At 34.7% G+C, this 24112-nt stretch overlaps 1 protein-coding gene across 1 annotated transcript; it reads right to left on the bottom strand.

Annotated features, from left to right (window-relative positions):
* Positions 1-15089: 15089 nt before the first annotated feature.
* Positions 15090-21627, bottom strand: LOC139896938 (nuclear matrix constituent protein 1-like). Its single transcript, XM_071879569.1, has 8 exons — positions 21061-21627; positions 20396-20605; positions 20015-20268; positions 19290-19560; positions 19118-19201; positions 17000-18924; positions 15979-16165; positions 15090-15636 (listed from the first exon to the last, which is right to left on the bottom strand). The coding sequence occupies exons 1-8, from the start codon at positions 21373-21375 to the stop codon at positions 15346-15348; spliced, it is 3537 nt and encodes a 1178-aa protein (XP_071735670.1). The 5' UTR covers positions 21376-21627; the 3' UTR covers positions 15090-15345.
* Positions 21628-24112: the final 2485 nt, after the last annotated feature.

The following is a 24112-nucleotide window of genomic DNA, read 5'->3' as shown; positions in this document are numbered from 1 at the left end:
AGACACGCGGTTGTTGTTTATTTACGAGAGTGTGTTCCCTAGTGATGTGACCTGTTGGTTGTATCGAAATGTCGAAGCCATCCTCAATGGACGGTCAATGTAGGAGGATTCACCCGGCGTTGGTGAATATTTTGTGGGTCGTGTGGCGAATTGCGAATTGTTATGTTGATAATTCACTGCTGACGGGATTCTAGTACACGAATAGTTTCCATGATAGTACTAGGAAGCCATTGTGTATGGATGTGTTGTAGGGTTTAAGGGAGAAATCTTGTGTCGAGTGTTGATATTTCGTCTAAATCGTGGTGTATTATTGTCGTCCTGGATTAATCCAGTGACGAATGGTCATGCGCGGATCGTTTGGTGGGAAAGTGGTGCTCCTAAGTGACTATTTTGGGGTTACCGAAATTTATTCGTTGAAGGAATGACCCAGTTGTGGAGCCGGAGGAATTTGGTACTCGGTCCAGAGAGTGTTCATGAATGACCGGTTGACTAGTACGTTTATGAACCGATGGAGCACGAAGTTTCAAGGAAGCATGAATCCTTCTCGATTGGGATTAATGCAAGACATGGTTCACGACGTGGTGGATTTAGTCGATCGCTTTGGGTGATATAGTTATGGATATAGCTTATTACGTGTTGTAGCCGAGAAAACTTGAAGGGATATGTGGTGTTGTTCGTATTTTCGTAAATGGAAATTATGGACATTAAGTGTATGAAATATCGCATGTTGCGGTAGTGCACGCTAGTGATTATTAGCGTGTGGTGAGATCTTAAAATTCACGGTAGATGTTATGGATGTCGGGCTTGGTTGTGTTTCGTAGGATCGTGAGGCGTGATGACGATGGTTATCGGTGAAATGCTCTACTTTTAAGACGATTGTGAAGTGTATGGTACGAGGATACTCGGCGTAGGAGCAAACGGTTGCAGTTGTTTTGACTCGAGGGTTGATTACCCGATATTGTTGTTAAATGTTGAGTCAGTGCACGAAGCGAGAATTCGGGTGCGTGATTACTACATGTGTGACTTCGCGTTGGAAACGAAAATGTTCGAGGGAGAAGTTCTTATCTTCTAGTGTTGGTGCGGATCACGAGGACGTGATCCAATTTAAGTGGGGGAGAGTTGTAACACCCGTTTTCAGTTACGTGTTATTTCGAACGACATTCGAAATACGAGGCATGTACGCGTATATTTGGATCCCAAATAAAGTTAGATTTGATGTTCTAAAACCTTACCATTGGATAGGAAATCTCATTACGTTTCCAACGATATTTGATTCATCGAAAACGGAGTTACGGTCAAAAAGTTATGGCCAAAACAAGTTTGCTGAAGTTCAGATGAAACAGGCAAATGCTGCGGCGCGACCAGAATGGCCACGGCGCGACAAATGCCTATTTTGAGGGTCAGAAAGCTTAAAAAAGTGATCTAAAACCACCCTTTGGGCCACGGCGCGACAAACCTGCTCCGCGGCGCGACAATAGGCACGTTCTGGTACTTTTCAGCCTTTTAATGAGTTAAATGAGGGGCAAAGTTGGTATTTCACATATGGACGGGTCTTTGGCCATAAAACTGATCGTAATCTTATCTAAACCTCATTTCCTTCTCATTTCTTCCCTCCCACTCACACCCCAAACTCTAGAGAGAGAGTAAAGGGTTTAGAGAGAGAAAGCTCGAATCGGGGATGAAGAAGAGTGATTCGGGTCGGGTCTCAAGAGTTAAAGTTGTTCTCCTCATTCACGGCTACGTTGTGATAGTGATGGTAAGTTCTAACTCCGAAATTCATCTTTATGATTTGATATTCAAGTTAGGGTTTTTAGCTTTTTAGTTGTAAAACCCATTTAGATGATGAAGTGGGTTTATGGAAACTAGTTATTTTTGATACATGGCGGGTTTTGGGTTGATTGACGTTTTGGCCATGACTAGGCTTTGGTTTTGGGTGTAATCACTTAGTTTAGTGATTTTGGAAGCGTTGGAACCCTTTTGGGTGTATTTGAGTTGACTAATTTTGAAATGGGTCAAGATTAGGGTTTATGTGTCAAAATGGGTTTCGAGTGATGAAATTATGAGTTTGGGTCTTGCGTGTGTTGGTTAAACGTTAGAACACTTGTGTTGACTTGGTTGTTGGGTGTAAACCCTAATTTAGGTCAAAACGGGTCAAATGGGTATTTCGGGACAAGTAAGCTTGATTCGGTGTCAAATTAAGTTTTAAGTCAAGTTTTGGTAAATCAAGTAGGTAAATACTTAATTTAAGTGTTAGTGGTTGTCTTGGAAATATAATCACTAGTCGTTAGTGATTTTGGGGCGTTTTATGACTTTGGTCAAAATGAGCAATTTGAATTGGGTCAAAATTGAGGATGACACTAATTTGGATTAATTGGATGTTAAAAGCATGTGTTAAGTGTTAAATGATGCTTTTGATGTAATTAATCGCGAGAAGTGATTTTAGGTTAAAATTTGGTGTTTTAGCAATAAAGTCAAACTTGGTCAACCATGGAATGGGTTTTGTTTAAAATACGAGCTAGTATGCGTTTAGAGGTTAAAGTTGACATATTTGGGTATTTCGAGAACGCGAGAACTAGTCTCGTTAGTTTTGGACCTTCGGGTAGCGTTAAAAGTGCAAAAGGGTATATTTTGCACTTGTTGTTCATTCGGGCGGGTCAGGAGTCCAAATGAGATTATATGTTGATTATGTGTATACCTATATGCGTATTATAGGTAAAATCTTGCTCGGTTGTGTGTGGTGGAGATTTCGCTCATGGTTTGTAATGCTCGAGTTCACAAGGTGAGTGGAATAATTATATATGTATATATATGATTTATTTACTTGTGGGGTATGGGTTTAAAGTTCGATGTTGACGATACCATATCCTCGTGCGAGTTGCTATTTAATGTATGGAGTTAAAGTTCGATGTTGACGATGCCATACCACTATTGTAGTGATTTTGATGAGGGGTTAAAGTTCGATGTTGACGATACCTCATATGTGGGTTTTAAGTTCGATGTTGACGATACCACATTAAATAGGGCGAATGGGGTTTAAGTTCGATGTTGACGATACCATTCGCGGGGCTAGTCTTGAATACTAATGGATGTTGTGAACATCAATGTTATTTGTGTTGTAATGTAGCATATTATATTGTTCAAGTTATATGTTATTGTTTGTGCTAGCTTGCGTATTGGAGATTTAGCGTTATACTTTACGATGGTATGCTAATTATATTGCTAGCGTGTATGCGGTAATTGTGTAAGTGATTGCAAGTAAGTAGGTTATATATGTATATGTATAATTATTGCATTCACTAAGCTTCAAGCTTACCCCTCTCGTTGTTTACCTTTTTCAGGTATTGGGTATGTGAAGTTAGCTAGTCGTTAGACTAGATGTGTAGGAGCGCTTGGGCTCGATGGGGTAGCTTTTGGAGTTTTGGACGCGGATTTGGGGATTTGGGGATTTGGTAGTCCCCGAAATTATGCTCTTGGTATCGGGTTGGGTTATTGTGTATTAACCCGTATTTCTTGTGATCGGGTCATTATTACAAATGATTTTGTAAAGTGTAATTTGTGTACCAAGGGTCATGATAGGTTGTTAAACGTATCATTACGATGTTATGTTTTGATTAAAACAGAGTTGAAAATGTATTGTATTAATGGGACCTAACTAATAAAAAAAAATGTACTCTGTTTTTGGTTAAACGGATCGGGGTCGTTACAAGAATCTTCAAAGCCTAAACTCTTAGTGACAAATTAATTAGGTTAATGACCCAATTGATTGATGTTTAGTGTTTATTCTAGGAGGTTAAACTCTTATAATAGTTCCCCCTCAGTATTCTATTCTTCATACCTATCCCTTTTTATCTTTATAGTTTGTATTACCTTTAGTTAATCTTAATCTATCACCACTTGTCACTAGGGTTAACTATTTAGGCACTTTTATCCCATGTTACTGAGCAAACATACAAAAATACGAACCTAAGTTATATTTACCACTTAATCATTAAAAGGAATACAAGTAGGTGAACTATAGCTAGGAAACTCAGTTAAATATAAATAATAAAACCATTACTCTCTTTTGATAACTGATTCTGACGTTTTGCAACCTGACAACACCGAGCAAACAAAAGCGTCTGTTTTGGCCATATCACAAACTTAACCCATCTCCACCCTCATCTTCAACAATATACCCATTAAGATGAACCTCTTACTGCCTACTATTATCATTAATTTGTTTCTCATTCATTCGTATAACATTGTTAATACTTTCATTGAATACATTATAATCTTCGGATTCGATATGGTCATTGGGATTAAATTCATCCCCCATTTCTTGAGCCCATAACCTTGCCATCCATGTATTCTTTAATTTGGTAACAACCTCTTTTCAAATATGATTTGCTTCGAATGAGTACAAACATTGAACCAACTTGTGTTATATCATAAGTGCTATTCGAGATGTATAACACATAATTGTGCCTCAGACCGTTTCTCAAACATTCTCCATGCATCAACATTCTACCGGAATACCCCTTATCTCCACTCATACAACTCTCAAATACCTTCCACGCCTATCGTTCATCGAAATCACTTTTAGAAATTCCTCCGTCCCTTAAAAGGGACCTTGAAAAATCCTCTTGAAAATTTTCTCGGGGCATCGCATAACATAATAAAAATTGCCCCAAAGACTACAAATGGAAATCTTATCCTTTGGACTAATCAACCATTCAGCTAGTTGATGTTTATAAAAGTAATTCTTATCCTAAAGTTGTACAATCCAATCTTTCACTCATTTTCTCATTTAGTTGTGACTGAATCTTCATATGATCATCTCCATTTCCCTTTTCAAAACATCCAGCATTTCTTTGAGAATGAGCATACTGCTTAAACCCATTTCTGAACTCCTGCCTCGCCTTCGATGGTTGTTTTTTAAATTTTGCAAAACTCATTGTCAACATCGACCCTATAATGTTTTTCCATGTAGATGATTGCCTCCGCTGCTTGCTCATGATTTTCAAACTTTTTAAATGCTTAATTAGGAACTTCTCTCCAGGCAATATTCTGAATCCATCCAAATTTTCGTAATGTTACTAATCACTAATGTATTGGTCGATCTGACAATATTCCCCAGTTACACTATTGTGATTTTCCTTGATTCATGCATGTGGTTACCTTCTCCTGAAGTATTTCGACTCTTTTTAACAAGAGTTATACTAGTGACCACATCCACGTAGGAATGAGTGAGGGGAGGTGGAGGTGGTAAAGGTTGGGAATGGGACAGTCGGCTTGAGGGGATTGGTTTAGGAGTTGGAATACTAGCTGACGATTTGAGAGGATTGGGTTGGGAGTTGGATGTGGTGGTTGGGTACGAGTTGTTAATGGGGGAAATTGTACGGTATTGTGGTTGTTTGACGATATACCTTTAGGTAAGCAATCATTAAATTCACTAAAGTATTTAATTTATGTCGTTTATAGTTAACTCGTCTTAAAAAATTACTCCCTCCGTCCCAATTTAATTGTCCCCAGACAAAAAACACACACTTTAAGGAAAGACTTTTTTGCTCAGTTGGTCCCTCTATTATACCCCAAATCGCTAGTTTGGTCCCTCGATTTTTAATTTGGCAATCAGTGTCCCTGAATTATTTTAATTTTGCAATTGGAGTCCCTCCGTCAAATTTCTGTTAAAAATTGTACGTTAACCCTGTCATGTGCAATGCATGTGAGGGTAAATTCGTCTTTTTACTAAAAGCAAGGGACCACCGGCGCAAAAATATCTTAACTAAAAATGAGGGACCACTGGCGCAAAAAAACTTATAATGTTTATATTTTTATTTTATAAAGACTTTTTTGCTCAGTTGGTCCCTCTATTATACCCCAAATCGCTAGTTTGGTCCCTCGGTTTTTAATTTGGCAATCAGTGTCCCTGAGTTATTTTGATTTTGCAATTGGCGTCCCTCCGTCAAATTTCTGTTAAAAATATCCGTTAACCTTGTCATGTGCAATGCATGTGAGGGTAAAATCATCTTTTTACTAAAAACAAGGGACCACCGGCGCAAAAATATCTTAACTAAAAATGAGGGACCACTGGCGCAAAAAAACTTATAATGTTTATATTTTTATTTTATAAATTTATATAAACAAGAATCTATAAATTATTATTATTATTATTATTATTATTATTATTATTATTATTATTATTATTATTATTATTATTATTATTATTATTATTATTATTACTATCATCATCATCATCATAACTTCAATATTAGTAATAATAATAATACTAATAACTATAATTCTAATAATAATAATAATAATAATCAATTTAATGATAATACTAATGATAATAATTATAACAATAATAATAATAACAATAATAATAATAATAATAATAATAATAATAATAATAATAATAATAATAAAGATTTTTGAAATTTAAAACTACCTCAAAAGGTGCTAAAAAAAATATTTGTCGCGAACCGGACTCGAACCGAAATTATACAGAACATATCTTTATTTAACCCGTATTTAAATAACTCATCTTCTTCATCACCATTTCAAAACCAAATCCACCCGGGATCAAATCAACATTATAATCAAACATCTAAACATTTTTAAGACTCTCAAACAAAGTATAATCGAACCATAAACTCTTGAATTAATTGAAAATAAAAATAAAAAAAAAAATAGAAACAGCTTAGCTGCTGTCGTGATGAAGAACACAAAAAAAATTTAGCTTTTGATTTTTAAGAACATTTTAGCTCAAGCTTCCTACACGAAATATGTTTTAAAACTTTTCTATAATCTTTATCAAACCTCAATTTCACTTAATTCGTAATATGAAATTCGAATTTAAATGAAGAACACTGTTTGACTTTTTGAGTTTAAAATTTTGACTCACGAATTCAAAGTGAATAACAGAAATTGGATCGTAAAACTTTGCAGGAAGTTTAAGTGAATGATTCCTAATAAAATTGCAATTCCAGTTTGTGAAAATTGATTTTAATTCGAAGTTTTGAAAAAAAATATGAATACAGAGTGTCGAGCTTGTTCCTTCTTCCTTTTTCTGTTTTCCTTCTCTCGTTGCAACAAATGAAATGTATTCAATGATTTGTTGTTGGGTTCTGAATAATTGAAGTAAGAATAAAAGGACGACCGATTGTTTTATTGTGGATGAAGGTCGACAAAAAAAATATTCGGGCAGGAGAAAAACAAGAGGAATAAATACAAAAATTTGTAAAGTTGATCACGATGGTTATTGCATTTAATAATTTCTGATTTTAACATTTGTATTTAATTAATAATAATAATTAATAAATATAAATATATTAAGAATAGTAATACTTGTAATATTATGAATAATAATAAAAATAATAATAATAATGAGAATATTAATAACAATATAATAATTATTATTAATACTAATGTTAATAATGATATTAATAATAATAATAATATTAGTAATAATAATATCAAAATAATGCTAAATATAAGTTTTTTGCGCCAGTGGTCCCTCACTTTTAGTTAAGATATTTTTGCACCGGTGGTCCCTTGTTTTTAGTAAAAAGACGATTTTACCCTCACATGCATTGCACATGACAAGGTTAACGGACATTTTTAACAGAAATTTGACGGAGGGACGTCAATTGCAAAATCAAAATAACTCAGGGACTCTGATTGCCAAATTAAAAACCGAGGGACCAAACTAGCGATTTGGGGTATAATAGAGGGACCAACTAAGCAAAAAAGTCTTTTATAAATTTAAATAAACAGGAATCTATAAATTATTATTATTATTATTATTATTATTATTATTATTATTATTATTATTATTATTATTATTATTATTATTATTATTATTATTGTTATTGTTATTATAATCGACTGAACTTTGACTTTAGAAAAAATAGTCGCTATGCGTAATTAGTTTATAACTTACTTTTTTTTCTTTTGAAAAGCAAATTTATTAATTAAAACATAAAGGTACAAGATCAGGATAGCATACCATTTCCAAACAACTGGAACTAAAAAACAAACAGATGCCTATCACATTTAAACAAGGTGCTACATCATTTAGATACAAACTGGGAGCAGGACGAAAAATTTTCCAGCCTTTGCAATCAGTCTCAATCAACAAACGATTTTGGGTTTACAAGCCATTGATTTCAATCTAGGTTGATTTTTCTTGAACGTTTCGAGATCCATTCAAACGATTTAATAACCAAATTTCCACTTTTTAATACAACTATGTATAAATAATTTTCTTAAACATACTCCGTAAAACTATGATTAAAAACACTCAACGTTAGAATTTTTCTTTACACCACAAATCAATACCAAGACAAAATTTTGAAAAGGTTAGATGCCTTTTATATTTAATTTTTTTACAGCATAGTAATATTCCATTAGTTTTAAATTAAGTATCAACCTTAAAATTTATGTATGTTTCAAAGTAAATGACTAATTGCTTAACTAAAAAATACCAACAAGCTCCATAATCTACTCTTATTTATAATACTCATAATTATTTAATCAATAATAATAATAATAATAATAATAATAATAATAATAATAATAATAATAATAATAATAATATAATACTCACATAATAATAATAATAATAATAATAATAATAATAATAATAATAATAATAATAATAATAATAATAATAATAATAATAATAATTTATAGATTCCTGTTTATATAAATTTATAAAATAAAAATATAAACATTATAAGTTTTTTTGCGCCAGTGGTCCCTCATTTTTAGTTAAGATATTTTTGCGCCGGTGGTCCCTTGTTTTTAGTAAAAAGATGATTTTACCCTCACATGCATTGCACATGACAGGATTAACGAACATTTTTAACAGCAATTTGACGGAGGGACTCCAATTGCAAAATTAAAATAATTCAGGGACACTGATTGCCAAATTAAAAATCGAGGGACCAAACTAGCGATTTGGGGTATAATAGAGGGACCAACTGAGCAAAAAAGTTTTAAGGAAATGTCATAAAAGTACCGTACTTTCTGTTTACTTTCCAGTTTTATCATTACTTTTTCTTTCTCCTTTAATCCTATCCACATACATTAAGATTCTTTTCTATTTATGGAAGTGGACAATTAATTTGGGACATCCCGAAATAAAATGTTGGACTATAAATTTGGGACGCATGTAGTATTCATTTAATCAATAATTATCTAACATAGTATAAGATTTTTTATACATGGTTGAGTAGGGACAATAACTCAATAAGGTATATAAGTAGACTGAAAGACTTAATCTAAAAAGAATTTTTATTTGTTTTATTGCTAAACTTCAGTTACAATTTGAGTGATTGCAAAAAAATATGTGACTCTAGCGTGTGTGTCATCAAGAACAATTATATCACTATAGCGTGTTTCTCATAAAGAACAAGTAAAAAAAAAAAAAACATTTTAAATACAAGTGTTTGTCATCACTGTCGTGGGGATAGAAACCACCCACTCGGTCATCTTTCACGCACACAAGCACTTTTGGGCAAAAACCCGAACCGCATTATACGGTCTCGATCCTTAAATCATCCTAAGGGGCGGGCGGAGCGGGCCGAATTCCTGAAATACGGGTCGAAAAAATCGTTGGATCTTTTGACAAATCAAAAATAACCATATTACACGTTAAAATCAATGGATCTTCTCGATAAATGTTTTATGTTTGCCTCTTTTGCAAAATTGTTAAAGCCTCGTCACTTAATACATAAAGAGTTTTTTTTATGTTGGAACTCAAGGCTTCTAAAGCCTTCGCAAATTTTCTCTAGCTTTTTACTAGAGTTTCTTAATAAAAAATTTCTTGTCTATCAAGAAAAATATATAAATAAATAGATTTTTGAAAAATCATTTGATATTTAAGATAAAGCAACATCGTATCCTATGTTGATATCATCAAGGAATTGACTTTAATATCCTTTTCTTGTCACCTAAATGCATTATATTTCATGTCAAAAATAGTTAGACTAACTATTTTTATTAAGTCATCCTTTAGAAAAGTAAACCATTGAGGTGCCGGTAGTGTAAAAGTGTTAAATTCAAAGACAGCAAATGGTTCGCTTTTTACCAGCAACAAGGTTCCACATGGACATATTTGCTTCAAGTTGCGGGTCCACCGATTACAAGCCGGTGCGCTTTTGGTCACCCAGCAGCCCAAATAAGAGAGAATCAACTATAAACCTACCCTGGATTCCGTCACTATATTTTCAACATTAATTCATTTTATTGGGAATTTTTTAGGTGTAAAATTCTTTATTTTTCATTTATATTTTATAAATTTATAATCACACGTCACTTTAGATTAAACTTGTCTTGTTGAAATTCATACAGGACCTAGGGATGTGAATAGATGTTTGATTTATCGGATATCCAGCAATTCGATCTATTTAAATGTATATGGATAATCTAAATGAGTGATAAGTAGATAGGGAGATGTGAAAAAATAGTGGATCGGGTATAGATGATAATTTCTCATCCATGTATATCCATTTACCAACCGAAATACAAATATACATACAAATCTATACATAGTTACTTAAATATATGCGTTTACATTTACATATCTGTATATATGTACACTATAAACTATTAAAATGTTGTGGAAATTATAGATTATGTAGATACAACTATGCATATTATATTAAATTCGTATATCTTGCATATATTACATATCTTTGTTAAAAATAATTTGATAAATTTTTTTTTTTGAAAAGCAAGCATTATATTAACTCGAAGATATATACAAGGGAACAAAGCCGAACAACGAAAACCAACAACGAGGAAAAGAAAACGGACATATTATGTACAAGTATGCCAAAAAAAATCCTCAAAATAAAATGCCAAACGAAATACGGAAGTTAACCGACCCCCGTTCTATTATTTATATCGAAGCACGGGTTGATTAACCATTGACGCCATTGAAGAGTACGATTTTTTGAATCTCCTACGATATCTATTTGAAAGAGGTAGATCGAATCCTCATTAAAATATTTGAAGTACTCCACGATTTGTTTCCGAAGACCACATCATTGCGATCTTTCCATACGTAGTAGCCTACAACCCATTTTACTCCTTGCCATACAGTGGCGAAATGTTTGAAAAACCAGAAATGTCATCAAATATTGAGACCATAGAAAATGGACCAAACGAAGTGACGTTCCACCAAGCAAAAATGTAATTCCAAATCTCAATAACCTTACCACATTTGAAGAGAATATGATCCACAGTTTCAATTTCAGCCGCACATAAATGACATAATACGGAGTCGAGATCAATACCCCTTTTGTCAAGCTCAAACCGCCCCGGGATTCTGTTCAATAGTAAGACGACTTCACAAGAGTAAGACGACCCACGCAAGAAATTGATTTTGTTTTCCATGAAGATAATATTTTTTTGAATTTATCAATAATCGATTGCCAAGCATTAGAATTATTCATTTTGATGCCAAGAGGGATGCCTAAATATTACAATGGAAAATAACCAAGAGTGCAGTTTATATAATCGGCCATATTACAAATATCTTCGTCACTTACCCCGACATCATTGAGGAAACTTTTCATATGATTTACCTTAAGACCTGAGATATCTTCGAAGCACTTGAAAAGTTTCATAATATTGGAGGCGTTTCTCCGGCTCCACTCACAAACGAATATCATATCATCAGTGTTGGTCCCTTGATTAACAACATGGGTATTGTAGAGGGGGTGAATACAATTCTTTATAATTAACTAAGTAATATAAGATTTAAAGTATTCAAACAGATAATTTAAATGAGAGTCATGGGTAATTTTCAACGTTATTCTTTATTGATATGAATCACAAATAATCAAAATTATTATTCTTTATTGATATGAATCACAACTGTTCTAAGGCAGAATAAACAGTTGGTTGATTACAGATTACTCCTAGATATAGCTAGAAAGGATATCTTAAAGCTATTACACGTTTGGACTCTAATTAAATAAAACACACCACTAAATACTACAATAGTGAATACTTCTATTTATAGTAGTCCTATTATCCATGTAATTGATTTATTGTCCACTAGTACATAGGATGTCTGTACTTGTGGGGACAACTGCATCAGAGAGTGTGCTCTCTTCTTTCCTCTTTGGTAGCTATTTGCAGGAACACCCCAATTCGGTTTGGCACCACTATTTGAGTAAACAAATAGAATGTTGGGTTCCCAAGGAATTGACAAAGTATTACAAATGTCTGCACATGAATTAAACTTCTGCATTCCCACGTGGTCTTGTAAGGTCACTTGTCAACCGCCGACACGTGTCCTTTTCTATTCAACTTTGTCTTCGACTTCTGTTGAATAGTACAATTGATGTAGACCACACAGGAAACTATTATGCTTGTAATAGAGCATACTTGTCTAAGTGTTGTATGCTGCTACCAGCTATGATGGTTCTTCTACTAGTTCACTTGATCTTCATGATTTGTTGGGCACACATCATGTGCTGGTTGAAGAATATTGTCTACCTTGTGCTGGTAAACCAGGCAGCATACAATGACACTTGACACAGCAATAAATGTTGTCTATACATAAATAAACATATGTTGGCTGCACATAACATTTTAGTGTACATAATTGCTGTTTTATCATAATTAAATCCTTAATTATTTTGGGGACTCAACAATACAATCGGCATATTGGAGATGAGAAACCAACACGTTGGTATTACCAATTTCCATGCCCTTAAAACTGCCATGGTCAATAGCTTGTTTCGTAAGGGTTTTAAACCTTCTACCGCGATAATGAAAAGAAATGGAGAGATCGGATCCCCTTGTCGAACTCCTTTCCCGGGTCTGAATTCACACGTCGGGGAGCCGTTCACGAGAACTGAGATAGTAGCTGATGTTAAACATGTCATGATCCACTTTATCCATTTTCACCAAAACCTAAACTTCGCATGGTGGATTCAATGAAATCTCATTTTTAAACTGTCGAAGGCTTTTTCAAAATCCATTTTTAAAATCAAAGCCTTATCTTTCTTTCTTTTCAGATCATAAATGACTTCGCTTGCAATTAGGACGCCATCGAGGATGTATTTACCTTTAATAAAAGCACTTTCTTCCACCCCAATAACTTTATGAATTACCTTGACCATTCCGGAAGTAAGAACTTTTGCCAAGATTTTATAAGCACTACCAATTAGGCTTATAGGAGGGTAATGTTTCAAACCTAAGAGTTATCCACTTTAGGGATTATCGTGAAAAAGAGGTGTTAAACGCTTTAGATAACTCCATTGGCCTCCAGAACCAATCGAAAAAATTTAAGATGTCTTCTTTTACGATCCACCAAAATTTCTTAAAAAAATTCATGGGAAAACCGTCAGGGCCCGGAGCTTTTGAACTTCCACATTTTCTAATCGCCTCCAGAATTTCATTTTCTTCAAAACAGGCCTCTAAAACTGCATTGTCAGAAACACTGATCTTATCAGATCGAAAATCAAAGAAAGAAGGATCACTTGTAGTTTAATAAAAAACAGAAGAAAAGTAGTGATGTGCCTCCAGTTTTACTTCATTCATAGAATCGACCAGTTGCCATCGATTTGCAGACCGCGAATGGTATTCTTATTTCCCCGTCTTTTGATAAAATTGTGAAAATGCTTCGTATTTCGTCACCCTCTAATAAGAATTACTTTGATGATTTCATTTCATAATAAGAATATTTTTAGAAAAACTTAACATCCAACGATATTCGCTTACCCGCTTCCTTCAACGGATATTGATATGAATGGATAAATTATATTTAAACGGATATGGATATGAATTTTTAAAATTTAATCGATATGAATATGAGTATAGGCTCACCTGATCCATGTCATCCTTAATTGTGCCATGTGATTAGTTTGTGGTCTACTTTGTAATCGGTACAAGTGTATGAATCTTATTACGGAAATTAATGAATACACTTTCTAAATCTTATATCAAAATACACTTTTCGAAAATAAATTGCTAATTTACACCGTTCGTTCGCGTGTGAACACGTGCAAACCACCTGGTTACTCGCGGTGTTTTTAACGATGACCATTTTCATGCCTTCGCTCGAGCTTGTGTGCGTACATTTGCAAATTATAGGTGACCAAAGGCTTCATTACTGGGTGAACTACATGAAGCATACGCGAGTACGCACGACTGGTTGGGTGAATCAGCAAGTTCGTTAGCACAATATGATGGGAGAATTATAAAGTTCGTTCGCACCTAGTAATTATTCTTGCTTATTGCCGAAGAGTCATCTTTTACATTGTGTTTTTTTGTTTGTTTATAATATAATAGCTAAGGGAAAATCTTAATAGGTGGAGTAGAGGCTCTCGCCCCTTAAAATTTTGAAGTAAGTAATGAGATTTGTAACCTTTTGAATTACAATCGATTGGGCTTTTAAATTCAATTAAAAATCAGAGTCCTTAAAAAATTGATATGATCAAAATAGTAAAAGCCCGTAGAATTTGTGAATTATCGATGTTTTGGCTATATATGTTTCAGACGGACCCATGTTTAATTGAACAAAGAATCTCAAACGTTCACAACTCAAAGAGCGAATTAAACGTCACATCATGTGACTTATTTTTTAAAAAAAATGACAAAATACCCTTGATGTTACAATACAAAATGACCTTAAAACTAAAACATCTGTTTTAAATTCAAAACGAAAAACCGACCTTCAATCAATCTATGTATAGTAACACTACAGTTACTAGATACATGATTAACTAGCAATATCACTAAACAAGGAACATGGACATCATGGGATAACCACCACAAGCATATATAAATAAACTGTCTTGTTCCAACTAGTGCTAGTACTTGACCTGTTATGTGGGCCTTTTGGGCCAGTAAATAATAGCCTGTTAAGACAATATATGGATCTTTACATATTCTTTCAAATGGGCCAATTTCGGATGATGTTGTTCACTGATGTGTTGCCATCAATATCCAACTGTTGCTAATATTGAGTCATTTACATTAAAAATTGTTGATCATCTTGGGAAGAAAAACAAAAACAATCAAAATAAAAAGTAGGCTAGCAGAAGGAACCAAATATAGAAGCAAACAAGCAGAGATAATCGAGTAAAATTCAACTTGTATTCATCATGGTTCAAATGAAACTCAAAGGTACAACATCCACTAGAAACATTTTATCAGATGAGAAAGAAGAAAAATGAATAATGGGCAACTGTTATGTAAACCTAAAAATGAAACGCGCATCGGATAGACAAACAGTTAAACAGATGCTACAAAACATACTAAACCTACATCATCTGAACTTCAGTTGTACTTTATAGCCTAAAATGTGGGTACACAGACGAATAATTGATGCACCGAAAATCATCTTGACAAGAATTTCCAGATTTTCTTGCCAATGGACGCTTCACCAGGATGTGGCTCCGAACCTTCATCATCATCATCATCCTCATCATCTTCTTCTTCTTCGCTGTCATCATCATGATCATCCTCATTATCATCATCCCCATTATCATTATCATCATACTCATTATCAACATCCTCATTATAGAAGTTTTTCGACTCGGGGGTCACATTAACCTCCTCAACTATTTCTGTGTTTTTAACAATATTTACGGCAGCACTACAGCCCGCAACATCTACTGGTGTTTTGAACTGCAGGAAACATATAAACATATCATGACAACACAAAATTACTCTTATAGTCCTCCTTCCGTGTATAAAAAAAAAAAAAAAAAAAAAACTGTCCGAGTTTGACTTTCAAATTTTATTTTTCATCTTTGACTGCAAATATTTTTGTTAGTGTTATATAAAATTCAATGAAAATTATAACACTGAAAACACGTTTAAAACCTAGCCCATTCATACAAATTTCATCATATCATATATCATATAAAAACACACAAACAAATTAAAGTCAAAGTTGTGAAAGAAAGACTTTAAAGGTCAAACGGGTCAGTTACATTTTGGGACAATAATAGAAGTATATACACTTACAGCCGTATCTATAATCTCAGTCTCGACTCTTTTGCTAGTTGTGACGTGTACCAAAGCTGTGCTGCCATCCTCACTCGTACCTTGTGTATCGACAGCTGAATTTACTTCGTGTTTTTTTGTTGCAACAGAAACCTCCTCCTTGTTTCGGTTACTAACAGTCGCTTTAGCTTGAGGGGCAACGTCGTCACTGATGATAAGCAATGCAAAAATATAAAACCACAAGTTACGGGACTCTAAAACGCAACTTAACCATGTAAAAACGTAACCATCTATTAATTTATTCATTAATGCCATCAGCTGATGTTATTTTAGGAAACTCGCAAACCAAATTACGTACTGCATTTACTCACTGCTATCATTACAAATGAATATAAAGGTTGAAACCGGGCTACTCAAGACAATTGACTAATTGGCTAACATTTAGCAAATTAACAATAGATAGTAGAAGGGTAAATAACAATACATGCATAAAAATATACATAGACTAAGATCTATGTGACCACTTTTTATAAAGAGTTTATATTTTAAAGATGTATTAACTTTACACCTTTTACCATTGTACGAGGCGAAGTTCGAAAATTACTATTACTATCATATGTATCGAACATCCAAAAGGCGTCTATTGTACACGTTTTGTTGTTTTTAGATGCATAAAAAGAGAGTATATTGTTTAATTTCTACACATGTGACATACAATAGTAAGTGAAATGTTTATAATATATGTTTTGAACAGCAATGCATACAATAGAACTTTTCAAAGTTCGCCATATATAATAGTAAAAAGTGTAAAGTTTACTACATTTTTAAACAATAGAGCCTTTTATCAATGCGCAGAAATATAATACAGAGTAATGAGTATAATACAAACTATGTAAAAGTTGTAATCCAAATACTTCACAATTTCATCCGTTTGTAAAACAAAATTTCAGCATTAAATGCTTGTTTCCGACAACAAAAAGACAAAACTAACATAATTTTTCTCCTTTTGACTTGTAATTTATATAGCTAAAAGCAAACTTACGTCTTGCGTCGTCCTCTAAGATTATATCGGCTCCCTCCAGGAGTTTGCATTGACGGAGCAACAATCTGTCGCCTTTTTCTGCGTCCGCCAGCTGTCGTTACACTTCCAGAATGTACCTCACTCTCACCACCATCCATCTCACTTCCGCTGATTAACGAAGTTTGTGTGTGGGTTCGTTTCCTTGTCGAGGGTCCCACGCTCTTTTCAACATAACTAGAAGCACGCGACCTTTCACCATTAACGTTAACAGAATCATCACGCTTGTCTGGCTCAACCGAAACATCTTCAGGCACCGCTTGAACATTGTGGTTTTTACGGGCCCCACCTCTCGGTTTTCTCCCAGGTTTTCTCATTTCAGATTGTTGAGAACCTTCCGGAACATCAAGATTCTTGCTTCCAATATAGCTCTGATCGTCATCATGCAAATCAGCTGCAGCCGCAAACGGTTCCTTTTGAGCAACATTTGAGTCTTGAATGTTATTATCGAGATCAGTCGTCGTCTCAGTTAGTTGTGTTTCCAAAATCTCAGGGCGTTCATGCTCTGTTTTCCTGTGTGGGGACAGCTTAAACGCAGTGGCACTCTTTTTGAGCCAATTAACAAGACCACCGGTACCAGGAGACTTAAATTTATTAGCAAGTACGCCCTCAGACTTTTCACTAATTTCAATTACAGTCCCTAAATCAGGAAGTTGCAGTTCAGGGAGTTCATAACTCCTAACGACTTCCCCACAATTTCCGCAATTCTTAAGTTTCTCAACAAATTCGAGAAACCGATTTCTTTCTTTTACAAGTTCTTCCCTTTGGCTCTTTATCTTCTCGCTAAGAACACCGAGAAGATCGATGTCTTTACGCAACTCGAGCTGGCTTTCTTCTAACTGTTTGTTGTTCACAGCAATCTCATTTTTCTCTTTATCGATTCGACATCGTTCAGATTTCACTTCTGCCAAGTCTTTTTTTATAACTTCTTTCAAGTAATCAATATTTCTAAGTTCATTTTCCCGCATCTCCTCGAACGCTTTCTCTTTTTCCCGCATATTTTTCTCCATTTCCATTTGTTTATTCTGCATATCCACCTCGAGTTCCCGTTTTCTTTTCTCGAAATCATGAAGAAATTGCCTATGCTCGTTTTCGTATTTTTCAACTAGACGGGATTCTTCATACTTCATTGTAGCAGCAAACGTATCTCGTTCCAATTTAGCGGCTTCCAACTCCGTTTTGACATAATCTTTAGCTGAAAGTTTCTCGCTTTCCAGTTTCTCTTCTTCCAATTTTCGTCGTTTTTCCCATTCCTCTTTTTGGTCGTTAAATTTCACCAATTCTTTATTAATTTCCGATCTCTTCTCGTCTAACACGTCCCACTCCCGCTCGAATTTCACTCGATCGGTCCTCAAATCTTCAACTTCCTTCATAATCAACTCTTTCTGCACTCTGCATTTTTCAATCTCCTCTTTAAGCTCCATCTGTAAGCGCGAATAACTCGTTCTTTCGTCTTCTGTAATCTTAAGTCGTTCAATCTCTGCATGAACTCGTAGTTCCTTTTGAGTAATATCGTCTTTGATTTTTTCAGTATCGTCTTTAAGAGCTTGCAGATTTTCGATCTCTTTAAGTAACTGTTTCTTGTCGTTATCCAGTTTTTTGACCTCTGCATTATACGATTTCTCTTTTTCCTTCAGAGACTTTGACTTTGACTCGATCTCCTTTTCTTTCTCGTTGAATCTTCCCGACTTCTTATCAAGAGCTTGCTCTAGCTTTCTTAATTTTTCCTCCTTATGATTAATTTCGTTTAATTTCTGGTCGACAGCTTCGACCTTGCTTCTCATATCGGCCTCAAAAGTTTTTCGCTTTTCTTCAATTTCCGAATCGAATTCCCGACGTTTTATTTCCAGGGAACTTTTATGGGCATCAAGAAGCTTTTGAATCTCCACCTGCGGTAAAATAAACGCAACCTTTAGTAGTCATTACTAATACTAATGTATCAAATATTTTTGCTAAAATTATAAATACACAAATAATTTGATGGTCGATCGGTCAACCCAAACCAGATTGTTTCGAACTATGTTTTCAAACGAGACTCATTTTTAAATCTTTACACATGCTGAGAGTTGAGTATGAACTCACTCTTTCTTTTGCAGTCAACTTATCGGTCAAATCCAGCAGCTCCTTCTCCTTAACCTCGAGGTTCTTTTTAATCGATTCGGCTTGCTGAAACATGACAGTAAAAGAAAAAGCAAAATAAATTTATTGACTTTTTAAATACAGATTCAATATAGAAAAAAAGTCAGAAATATACTTCCTCCTTTACGATAAGGTTCATTAATCTCCTGTTTACATCATCTTCTTTCCTCTTCGACTCCAAAAGGCTCACGTCAATCTTCTTTTGTGCCTCCTCAAGTTCCCGCTCCTTGTGTTGAATGGTCCTTTCGATTTCGTTGACTTTTTCCTCCCGTAAATTGATGATTCTTCGACCTTCACATAGCCTCTCTTCACCCTCCTGCAATTTCTTTTCCCATTCCCGCAGATCCTCTTTATGTTTCGAATATGTATCTTCCCATGCTTCTCTCCTAAAAAAAAATTACAAAATCATCGAAGTGATCTTATGTAGTCCATTTTGACGGTTATTATACAATTATATATCCAGAACTATATAACGAACTGTAAGTAAACCAGTTTTATATGATAGCATATATTGTCTGACACAATTTGACCATAAATTAATTAGACACTAGAATGATGTTTGAGATTTTATTCAATCCTGATTCAGCAAAAAACCGAGAACTAAATCGACCAAAAAGACATTATGTTCAATAAAGTAGGCTATGTAAATGAGTCAACTTTGAATATTAACTCTGTTTTCACCTTACAATATCATTTTTTAGTAGTTAACATCCTAACGCAGATATCTGACTATCCATAGATTAACAACTGATTATTGCATACTTACAAAATGCAAATCAGGACACCAGAAAATGTACTAATTCAAATTGTTATGGAGTATAATAGGTTTAGCGAACATACCCTGCAATAAAAGATTGCCGTTCACTCTGCAACAAGCTTTCTTGCGTCTCGAGCTCTTGCATTCTCCTCTCCAACTCCAAACTTTTTTTGTTGGCCTCCGCAAGTTTCGCGTCCGCTTGACGCATCTTTTCGTCCACCTCTCTAGCTTTATCACCAATTCCAGCTACTAACATGTTTGCATCAGCCAATTTAGTGTTCGATCTAAGTTTAACTTGTTTATTCTCTTCATCGATTTCACGTAACGCCTTCTCAAGCTGCATAAAAAATCACATAAATGTTTTCAGAATATACAAAATTCATTATAATCATACAAACTTGCACTACAAAGTATAAGCATATTGAAAATATTCTATTGCCCGTAAAACAAATTTAAATTCTTACATCTGCCCGACAACGTTTTTCATAGTCTAAAGCTTTCTTCAAGTTATCAGCTCGTTTTTCGACTTCTGATACAGCCATCAAGTGAGCAGCTTCTTCTCGTTTAACAATTTCTTGCGTTTCTGAAAGTACTTCTTTAAGTTCCTCGGTACTTGCAGTTAACTCCTTATTCTCAATCAGCAAAAGTCCCATATTGTACTGATAATCATATAGCTGCATAACAAAAACAAATATATATAATACATGATTTGCATAAAAACTTGACATCTACATCGCGTGTAGACTCGTGTGATCCAACAGCAATCACAATTACTCGTCAATTAGTCCAACATAATTCTTTCAACTGTCGCACTTACTACGTCGCAAGCGTGTTATATTTTAACCTATAAGCATAAAGTACCTCAACACACAATATGCATATTCGAACTCATCAAATCTCATAATAGCTAACCAAAATCATACATAACCTATATACATTATAATGTCAAAAAAAAAAAAAATTTAAATCCCTAAAACACTGAATCTATAAAACAACCAAATTAGTTAAATTCCAAACCTTTCCACATGCACTTTAACAGCAAAAACATCAAATTATAAACTTTTTGCAGTAATCAATCAAGGGTATGACGTCAGCATCTTCAAAAAATAATAAAGATAAATAAAAATACCTCTTTTTCAAGTCTAGCAGTTTTTTCAACCAATGCTTCATAATCTTTTCTTTCCATAGTAGCTTCATCAAGCAACCCTGCTTCTTTAAACCGTCTCCAATCATTCAAATTACCACCGTCATCAGCCGTCGTATTCGCTCCTGCATCATTCAACAACCCTAGCGGCGGCGGCGGCGGTGGCGGTGAAGGACTGTCCATAAACGCCACCGCCTTTCCTTTTCCGGACACGTGTCTTGTTGTGGTTTTGACATGGGTGTCGGTTCGTTGAGTTACTGATAATGGGGATCTAGTTACTCTTTGTTGTGACGTAAACATTTGTTGTAATTAAGAAAGAAAAATAACACGGAATAAAGGATTTGAAAAAGGTGAAAGATTAGGGTTTTGAAACCCTAGAAATTGGAATTTGGGGTTTTAGAAAATTGATTTTGTTGAATGAAGAGATTGATTATACAGGAATTGATTGATTTTGTAAGCGTAATGGGAAATCAAACAAGGGGAGAAGTTTTATTATCAAGAATTTTTGAATTTGACGGGAAAGTAAATCGGAAAGCAGGCTTTCAAGGATCGTAAAGGGTCTTGAATGGTGACTTTGTACTCCGTTTAGGAAAAAAAAAATACAATTAAATTATTAATTAAATTAAATAAATACGGAGTGCCTAGTATGATATTTTATTTATTTATTTATTAATTTTAAATTCAATTTTCAATTTTCAAAAATACAAACATTCAAGAATCAAAATCAGTAACAACTAGTGTTCGAGCCCTCGCTTCGCGGCGGGGGTTCGGTTTTCAATGTATTTTATTGCGTTTAGTTTGTAAAATCATTTTGTGGTTAACGATGATGTCGTTGAAGCGCAACTCGAGTCGAACTAAAATGTATAACCCGTGAAAGATTTAAATGTTATTTTAAATTAACAATATATGTGCATCTCCGCGTTTCGCTATGGAATTGTCGACTTTTAAAAATTTAACGGAGAATTAACGTGTATGAAAAGTACCCCAAATATTTAGCTTTTTTTTAAAAAACGTCCGTTTTGCGTATAGCTAGTGACATTGTGTTCCTAAAATTATTTCGAGTTTAACGATGGTGGCGGAAAAATTTAACTCGTTGCGAGCGCGAAGATATAGCCCGTTGAATATTTGGGTGGAGTTTGTTTAAGATTTTTTATGAGAATGGGTATTTGACACTTTATCCCCCTGTTTGGGGGTGGGTTTGATTTTTTGGATAAAATGTGGGGGGTTTTGTTGTTCAATTTGGAGGAAAAAAAACCGCGAAAAGTCGAAAGTACCCTGAGGTACTATTCATTTACACTATATCTTTTACCTATAGGTATAACTAGTGGGGCGACCTGGCATTTGCGCCGGTTCTTCACCTTTGATTAACATTAATTACGTATCTAATAATTTAGAAAGCAACTTTTTATTATTTTTTTTGTTTTATTTTTCTTTTTGTCGAGGAAGGACCCAAAATGGTTATGTGATTGATTTGTAATAAATGTGAAAGTAGTTATTCATCATTTTTTATTTTAGTTTTCGTCTTGTCGAGAGAAAAGACCCAAATGCTCAATCAATAAAGTGAGACGTACGATCGGTACAAACTATTTAATAAAATAGGAAAAGCTACTGTGTGTGTGTGTGTGTGTGTGTGTATATATATATATATATATATATATATATATATATATATATATATATATATATATATATATATATATATATATATATATATATATATATAAAAGGGGAAAAAGTTAGATAATAATAAAGTGGAAAATTATTTGGGTGATTTGTAATAGTAATAGTAATAGTAATAGTAATAATAATAATAATAATAATAATAATAATAATAATAATAATAACAGACCCCTTGCGTACTTGTCCTCCTAGTATATTTGAGGCGGCTCAACGCGCTTTCGATGGAGCTCTTCGATCTTCCTTGGAGCGTATTGTTACTGCTTCAGGGCCTGGGTTTGGTGATTGGCAGTGGCGGCTTGCCACCTTGCCATTTGCATTTGGAGGGCTTGGTGTTTATTCTGCGGGAGATGTTCGTCATTATGCTTTTCTGGCTTCTCGATTACAGTCTGCTGGGTTGCAGACCAAGCTCCTACGTCATGCGGGTATTGTTGGTCTTGGTCGTGCTTTTGAAGATGCATTGGGTCTGTTTAATAAAACGGTTGGGTTTGATATTTTAGGTAATCAGAGTGAGGTCGCTGCCCCCATACTCATGAAGAAATTGGCAGATGTTTATTTCACAAAGGTTACCGCTTCTGCAGAATCCACTTTTTCATTATCTCCCCGACAATCGGCCTTATGGAAATCGCAGCAGGGTGATCACACCTCTGCTTGGCTAAGGGCAGTCCCTATTTTGGAGTTGGGTCAGACGATGAACGCAAAGACTTACCGATGTGTGTTGTGCTACCGGTTGGGTGTTCCATTGTTCTCTATCTCGACGGCATGCTCTGCCTGTTCAAGGGTTTTTACTGGGGATATTTTCGGGGATCACGCGGTGTCTTGTGCTGGTATGGTGGGTATTAAGCATCGACATAATGTTGTTCGGGATTCCCTTGTTGATGTTTGTTATCGATCTGGGATTTCAGCGAGAAAGGAGGTTGACATTGGGTTGTCTGGAGGGAACGACAGGGCCCTCAGACCTGCAGATGTGTTACTTTATTCCTGGGATTGTGGTCGCGATGTTTGTGTTGACTTGACAGGGTCTTCTCCTTTGACACAGTCTGGGCTTTCTGACTTTGTCCCTGGACGTGATGTGGTTGATGCGGCTCGTCGAAAGCGGGTCAAGTACGAATCTAGCTGTCAGGCGATTGGTTATGGTTTCATTCCTTTCTCATTTTCTTCCCTTGAGGAATTAGAAAAGGATGCTGTTTCTTTGCTAAAGCGGGTTCAGAAGAGTTCGATGGCGCAAGATATTGGTGCCGGTGCTGCTGCTCATATTTTTACTAGGATAGGTTTTGCTATTGCTAGAGGTGTGGGGGCCCAGATTGTCTCTAGGCTTCCCATTAATTTTTTGTAAGTTTTAATACTTTTAAGTTTATTA

Source organism: Rutidosis leptorrhynchoides, chromosome 3 (assembly GCF_046630445.1).
Source record: "Rutidosis leptorrhynchoides isolate AG116_Rl617_1_P2 chromosome 3, CSIRO_AGI_Rlap_v1, whole genome shotgun sequence".
NCBI classification, from domain to species: domain Eukaryota; kingdom Viridiplantae; phylum Streptophyta; class Magnoliopsida; order Asterales; family Asteraceae; genus Rutidosis; species Rutidosis leptorrhynchoides.
This window is presented reverse-complemented; position numbering and strand designations above follow the sequence as displayed.

What these genes read in the sequence shown, in the direction of transcription:
- LOC139896938 (XM_071879569.1), bottom strand. Translation starts at nt 21,375, where the DNA reads ATGTTTACGTCACAACAAAGAGTAACTAGATCCCCATTATCAGTAACT. An exon ending in ACCTTATCGTAAAGGAGGAA is followed by an intron (nt 19,202 to 19,289) that starts GTATATTTCTGA and finishes GTCATGTTTCAG; the next exon opens with CAAGCCGAATCGATTAAAAA. An exon ending in CTTAGAGGACGACGCAAGAC is followed by an intron (nt 16,166 to 16,999) that starts GTAAGTTTGCTT and finishes GCTTATCATCAG; the next exon opens with TGACGACGTTGCCCCTCAAG.